Below are 6574 nucleotides of genomic sequence, written 5' to 3' on the forward strand. Positions count from 1 at the left end.
TTTTTTTTTTTTTTTTTTTTTTTTGTTGATATTTGACGATGTGAGCATGTTCTAGCCTATAGTCATACACGGCAGTGCGTATACAAGCCTATCTAGTGCAAAAAAAAAAAAAAAACTCATGAAATAAGGGAGAATCATAAATGTCAATTAAAAAGTTAGGATAGATATTGGAATAATCCAAATATTTTGGAAAGATGAGTTAAATATGTATTTTATAAGATTTTATTTAGGAATGATTAAGTGAAGTTTTGAATTATTTTTAAAAAGGAGTTTGGAAAATATATTTTCCATTCGAATTGAGTTTGAAAATTGGCTGCATGTCTTCAAAAGTATCCTATGCGAATATAATATTCTTAAAAAAAGTAAAAAGATTTAAAAGAAATTAAATTTAAAAAAAGGAAATAAAGGAAGGAGAGAGGATGGTGACTTGGACAGCAATTAAGAGAGCAGCCAAGGAATGGAGAGGGAACAACACATTGGACCAATAGGAAAATGGGGAATTTTTTTTTTTTTTTTTAATTAAAGTTAAAATAAAAATGAAATTTCAAAAGTCAAAAAGTCAAATATTCGGACGCGCTGCGTATAAAGCTCGGATGTCTACACGCGTCTTCTTGATGGTTGGCCTTCTGTCCTGTTCTTCCCCTCACTCTTCACCCAATCCCTAATTTTTCTCCACCACCTTCCTCCCTCAATCTCCATTACCAGAAATTATCGCAGTTTTCTCTCTTTCCAACCTGAAATTTAAGCACCAACTCCTCCGTTTTCTCTTTGATTCTTCCTGTTCGGTGAGAATCCATCCCCTTTTTTGGTTTCCCTTCTTAATCCTCTAGGTTTCTTTTTCCTCCTCCTCCTCCTCCTCGGATCGATCCCCCTGATTTGTTGTTGTCAGCAAGGAGACACTTCCCCGAAGCCTCTCTCAGGGTTCGTGTGGAGTTTACTTTCCGTTGCCTTCTATAGTTGATCGGTAATTTTATATTTCTTGATCCGTTTTAGATCGAAATGGATCGCTAGCCTTCGACTTTTCTTTTTGAGTTTCTTATTATTATTACTATTCTTTTTCTCTTGGGGGGTTACGTTACTTCTTTCATCGTCTTTCTCTGCTTGAGATGGTCGCTGAGTCTAGAACTATGGCTGTGTTGTTGTGATTTCTTGATCTCATCGCTTGTTCTTTGAATACTGAAGCCCCAATTTCGGCTTTTTGATTTAACTCCATTTTTTCAAAATGTCGTCTACGGGTGTTGCTGCTCTTTGTCCAGTTCACAATGAGCACTTACTTTCCCCTAATGGCCTAATTACTCCATCTGCTTTGGAATCTAATGAATCCATTTGGATATATGTTTCTGTTTCGGGCTCCACGATTCCTATGCCCATCTTTGCATCCGAATCTATTGAATCTGTGAAGTTAAGGATCCAATCCTGCAAAGGATTTGTGGTTAAGAAACAGAAGTTAGTTTGTGGAGGTCGAGAATTGGCTCGAAACAATTCGTTGGTTCGAGATTATGGTGTTACTGATGGAAATGTGTTTCATTTGGTGCTTAGGCTCTCAGATCTTCAGGTCATTAATGTCAAGACTTATTGTGGGAAAGAGTTTACCTTCCATGTGGAGCGGGATAGGGATGTTGCATATGTAAAAGAGAAGATTGCAAAGAAGGTAAAGGAGTTTGTGGACGTTGATGAGCAGGAAGTTGTGTGTGAGGGAAGGCCACTAGAAGATCATAGCCTTGTGGACGACATTTGTAATAGAAAGGATGCAGTCATACATTTGTTTGTTCGGAAATCGGCCAAAGTTCGGGGCAAACCCATTGATAAAAACTTTGAGCTCTCTATTGTGGCATCAAGTTTCAAAGAACAATGTAAATCTGAGTTGTGTAGGGAAAACAATCAGAAGGAATACAATGATGATAAGGGAAGTTATAGGACAGAGTATGAATATGATAAAGAGATTGCACCAAGGCCATATCCTAATGGAGGTAGTTTTATGGAGCCGATTGTCATTAACCCCAAGATTGAATTGCCAATACCCATTTGGGATTTGGTGAACTCTACTTTAGATGGCTTAGGCCGTGGACATTTTCCAGTTAGGTCTTTGGAGGGAACCGGGGGAGCATATCTTATGTTAGACTCATCAGGAAAGAAGTATGTGTCTGTTTTTAAGCCAATTGATGAGGAACCAATGGCATTGAACAATCCGCGGGGGCTTCCATTGTCACTAGACGGTGAAGGGTTAAAGAAAGGAACTAGAGTTGGAGAAGGAGCGTTTAGAGAAGTTGCAGCTTACCTTTTAGATCATCCAATAAGTGGACACCGTTCGATGTTTGGTGACAATATTGGCTTTGCTGGTGTTCCTCCTACAGTATTGGTCAGGTGTTTACACGACGGGTTCAACCATCCGACCGATAAATCAGTTAAAATTGGTTCCTTGCAGATGTTCATGGAAAATAATGGCAGCTGTGAGGATTTTGGTGCTGCGGCTTTCCCTACTAAGGAGGTGCACAAAATCTCTGTTTTGGATATCAGATTGGCAAATGCAGATAGACATGCTGGAAATATTCTATTGGGAAGAAAAGAAGATGGCCAAACTGTGCTTATTCCAATCGACCATGGATACTGCTTGCCAACAAGTGTAAGTTTTCTATACTTTTAGCAGTGCTATAATCTCATCTCATATATCAGTCGTAGTAATGTGAAACGAAACTTATCCCTCCGTGTCCACATTCTCTGTTGTTTCAGTTTGAAGATTGTACATTTGACTGGCTGTATTGGACACAAGCCAAGCAACCATATGATGCTGAGACATTAGAGTACATAAATTCACTCGACGCAGAGGAAGATATCGCGGTTCTCAAGTTCCATGGATGGGAGCTGCCTCTTGAATGTGCTCGTACACTGTGCATTTCAACGATGCTTTTGAAGAAAGGGGTGAAGAGAGGGCTCACACCATTCGACATCGGTAGCATAATGTGCAGAGAAACGTTGAGCAAGAAATCGGTGATCGAGGAGTGGGTGGAAGAAGCGATGGATTGTATGCTTCCTGGTACAAGTGAAGCAACGTTCCTTGAAAGTGTATATGAAATAATGGACCTCGGCCTGGATCAGATTGCTGCAGCTTCATTGTCCTGATGGGGAAAAGCTAAGATGATTTAGTAATTAATAATAATAATAATAGGTGTAATTAAATATGTGGGTAATATGCACATATGACATATTGATATTATGTACGAACGACGGGACTACTTCTGTTCTGCTCTTTTGTTCTTCGTTATATAGCCGCTAACAAGGATCGTCGGCGGCTTTGTCAATGACAATTCTTTGGTATATCTGTTGCTTATGCTTGTATTTACCCTCCAAGGCCGTTTACCTTTGGAATTTTAATAAATATTTTATCATTTTCTTAAATCTTTCCTCGAATGTGTAGATGATATTATATATAATCAACGGTCCAGGTTGATAATAAATATGGTTCAATTATGTTTGCAAAGCCAAATCCCCTTCCAATGGCTTTTAGGCTTCGTTTACTTCTGGGCATGCTTCGTTTGCTTGAATGCATGTTTCACCCGGGAGGTTGGTTGGACAGGTTAGTGTAGAGCATATTTAGGAGGCTTATACGTTTTATTGAAAAAAGAAACCAAATGATGATATAAGTATCTAAATTGTGGTGTAAAAAGGGTTTCCAAAACAAGCCTCAAAGTTTGACATTGTAAAAGCTAATCTGAATTACAAAGAAGTTGGAATTGGAGAATGGTTTGAAAAGTGATTATGTGCTGCTGAGGAGATGATGATTCAAGATTTTGGATAAAGTTGAAGAGAAACTGTTATGCATAACAGTCACATACATCATAGAGTTGAACCTCTAACAATGTTACTGTTTATTTTGTTCTTTCCAAATCCGTCCTGTGATCCGAAGCTTCAGCTCTTTCCTTTCTCCACCCGAAAAGAAGAGCGCCATGTTTCGTTGTATAATGAGGCCATCGTGGCTGTCTCGAACTTTCTTGTGGTTGTCCCGAATGCTTCGAGGGTTGCCCTCCCATATCAGCTTCCTCCCATTTCCACCCACCTCAAGGCTGTAACTGTAGTTTCGAGCATCCGTTTCGTCCCCCATGAATCGGAGAAACGCCATGTAAACCGGTGCCATACCCAGCTGAAAGGCTTCAAAATGAAGACAGAAATACTGCCCAAAACAGTGAAACACCTGAGCAAACCAAAAATAAGAGCATCAGATGGTTGTAAAAATAACTGAGCTAGCTGAATCAAAACAACAGATACTCACAGTTAGCATCCATGTAGCATTTTCGACTTCGCATGGATTAGCCTTTACATAACGATGATTAAACGTGCATCCAGAATGCATGTCGACTTTGTGATCGTCACGAAGATGAGAAACAAGGAAAGGAATATCCCCATCAACTGGACAGTCTGATCCAGCATAAGGGCAGGTATATGGTCTAAAGTAACAGGCAGACTCGTGTTTGAGTTTGCTGTAGTAAGGCAATATCTCCGGGCACCCGAACGTGCAGAATTTACAAGCCAGTTTAAGCGATTCGGCTATTTTCTCTAACGCTAGACACCTGATATCGCCGAGCTCTTGTCTGCACGTCGGACAACGGTTGTCTACCCTTGTTTTACATGAAGAACAGAGGGTATGACCATTGGGGCACTGCACAATAAAATTGAATTCAACATACATTGTCCAATGCACATCCTAACTACTTCAGCCTTTAAAACTCACTTAAGAAACAGTCTGTTGTCAGCAAAAGAGATGCTCTGACCATTGGATTACTAACAAAAACCCTTCACAATATTCAATCTCATATGAAATAGAGAAACATATGATCTCAGTATTCATATTTTTAGCCACGTTCGTTGGCTAGGAGAACGAATTACCCTTTATAAGACCTCTCCCTAGTCGACATATTTTGAAAAACCTTGAGGAAAAGTCCAAAGAGGGCAATACCTGCTAGCGGTGGGCTTGAGCTATTACAAAGTGCCTATGAACGGGATAGGAACATAAAAATGAAGTAAATTCCTGTCAAATGCAAGGCCGATCCTGCAGCTAGGATAGTTGTGAGGATTCCCACTTCCCCAATTGATGATATTTAGCCTATAATATGAGATAGAGTTTGTGTATTCCTCCTCCTTGTACTCATTAAACAAACCCCAAAAAGGGCACAATTGATTTCAGTTTGTGAACGGAGTTGACTAAAGAACAACAAATGATAACAACATAATGGCTTTTCATTTTTGGTTATGAGTATATGGAACCGCAGGGCCTTAGGTAACAATTTTGACACATTGCAGACTGACAAACGAAAGGCAAAAGAATAAGAATAACAAGAGAAAAAAATAAAGAAAACATTACAAGAACCGATGGATCGACAAAAGGAACGGCCCCATTGAACAGAAGATCAATCTTAAGAATGTAAACCAACAAACCCAAAATTTCAGAACGAATCAAACAGATCAGAAACCAGTGATGCAAGAAAAGGGGAAAAATGGGGGCATGGAAGGAACCTGATGAATTGGGGGATACATAGAATTGGTGCAAACGGGACATTCGAGAAGCTCGTGAACACTTGTGGTGGTGGGATTGTCGTTATTGTTGATCCGAGGCTTGGAAATGGAAGGAAACTGACAGTGACGTTGAAGGGTCTTATCCTCCTCGTCCATCACATCCATGGATGGCACGCCCTCGATGCCATCCAGCTCCATTTTGGCGCAACAACAAAGAAAAACAACGAAATCCGCAACAAGAACCGAAGGAGAATCAAAATGGGTTGATGGGTTTTGATGGGGAAGATGTTTCCGCCATTAATATGGCCGAATTGGGGGAAAATTTTAGAAGGGAATTGGGAAAATGGGAGAATGGGAAGAGCGAAGGAAGAAGAGAGGATTGAAAATGGTTGAACAGAGAGATGAATTGGGTGGCTGAGATTACAGAAACAGGGAGAAGGAAGAATTAAGGTGGGATTTAGAAGGAGAGATTAGTTAATAATGGAAGCTTTTCCTTTTCTTTTTCATTCCCATTTTTCTGATGGGTCGATGTGGATGTGGATTGGGGTTATTATAAATCAACCCAACTTCCCTTCCTTCTCTCTCACCTCTTCCACTCCTCACTTTTTATTATTTCATTCCCAACCATCCCAAAAACTAATAATACAACTAAATAGCTATAATATCAAACCTTCACAATTCTCCGTCTATCATTAACATTAGTTGCAATTGAACAGTTAGGGTTGGGTAGATATAAGTTGCAACTCTATTTTTATGCCCGTCAGTTGACCCAACAAAAAAAATGTGGCCGATCTATCCAAATTTTGTTGAACCCATGTGAGTCTCAAAATAGAACCATTTTTATTAAATGGTTAATTTTCATTGAAAAAGACTCATAATAATAATAATAATAATTGGGAAGATGAATCCATTGTCTATCCCCACCTTGATTTAGTCAACGAAAACAAAATTCCTTACTCCACCTAAATGCCTCTAAATGTCAAACATTTTATTGGTCCAATTCAAAAATATCAAAAAAAAAAAAAAAAAAAAAAAAAAAAAAAAAAAAAAAAAAAAAAAAAAAAAA

General features: G+C 39.0%; 2 protein-coding genes across 2 annotated transcripts; one reads left to right on the forward strand and one right to left on the reverse strand.

The window, feature by feature from the left end:
- The first annotated feature begins 598 nt into the window (after positions 1 to 598).
- Positions 599 to 3337, forward strand: LOC111436327 (phosphatidylinositol 4-kinase gamma 4-like). The gene is made up of 2 exons (XM_023074074.1): positions 599 to 2623; positions 2731 to 3337. The coding sequence occupies exons 1-2, from the start codon at positions 1223 to 1225 to the stop codon at positions 3118 to 3120; spliced, it is 1791 nt and encodes a 596-aa protein (XP_022929842.1). The 5' UTR covers positions 599 to 1222; the 3' UTR covers positions 3121 to 3337.
- A 296-nt stretch (positions 3338 to 3633) lies between these two features.
- Positions 3634 to 6070, reverse strand: LOC111436299 (E3 ubiquitin-protein ligase SINAT3-like). The gene is made up of 3 exons (XM_023074029.1): positions 5509 to 6070; positions 4268 to 4654; positions 3634 to 4189 (listed from the first exon to the last, which is right to left on the reverse strand). Exons 1-3 carry the CDS (start codon positions 5704 to 5706, stop codon positions 3860 to 3862), a joined length of 915 nt encoding a protein of 304 aa, XP_022929797.1. The 5' UTR covers positions 5707 to 6070; the 3' UTR covers positions 3634 to 3859.
- Positions 6071 to 6574: the final 504 nt, after the last annotated feature.

This window comes from Cucurbita moschata, unplaced genomic scaffold (assembly GCF_002738365.1).
Source record: "Cucurbita moschata cultivar Rifu unplaced genomic scaffold, Cmos_1.0 Cmo_Scf00053, whole genome shotgun sequence".
NCBI lineage: Eukaryota > Viridiplantae > Streptophyta > Magnoliopsida > Cucurbitales > Cucurbitaceae > Cucurbita > Cucurbita moschata.

Bases quoted from the DNA above. Each gene is read 5' to 3' on its own strand.
- LOC111436327 (XM_023074074.1), top strand. From the start codon at position 1,223: ATGTCGTCTACGGGTGTTGCTGCTCTTTGTCCAGTTCACAATGAGCAC. The intron at 2,624-2,730 runs GTAAGTTTTCTA...CTGTTGTTTCAG, and splicing joins GATACTGCTTGCCAACAAGT to TTTGAAGATTGTACATTTGA.
- LOC111436299 (XM_023074029.1), bottom strand. From the start codon at position 5,706: ATGGAGCTGGATGGCATCGAGGGCGTGCCATCCATGGATGTGATGGAC. The intron at 4,655-5,508 runs GTTCCTTCCATG...TTTATTGTGCAG, and splicing joins TGTATCCCCCAATTCATCAG to TGCCCCAATGGTCATACCCT. The intron at 4,190-4,267 runs GTGAGTATCTGT...TGGTTTGCTCAG, and splicing joins ATGCTACATGGATGCTAACT to GTGTTTCACTGTTTTGGGCA.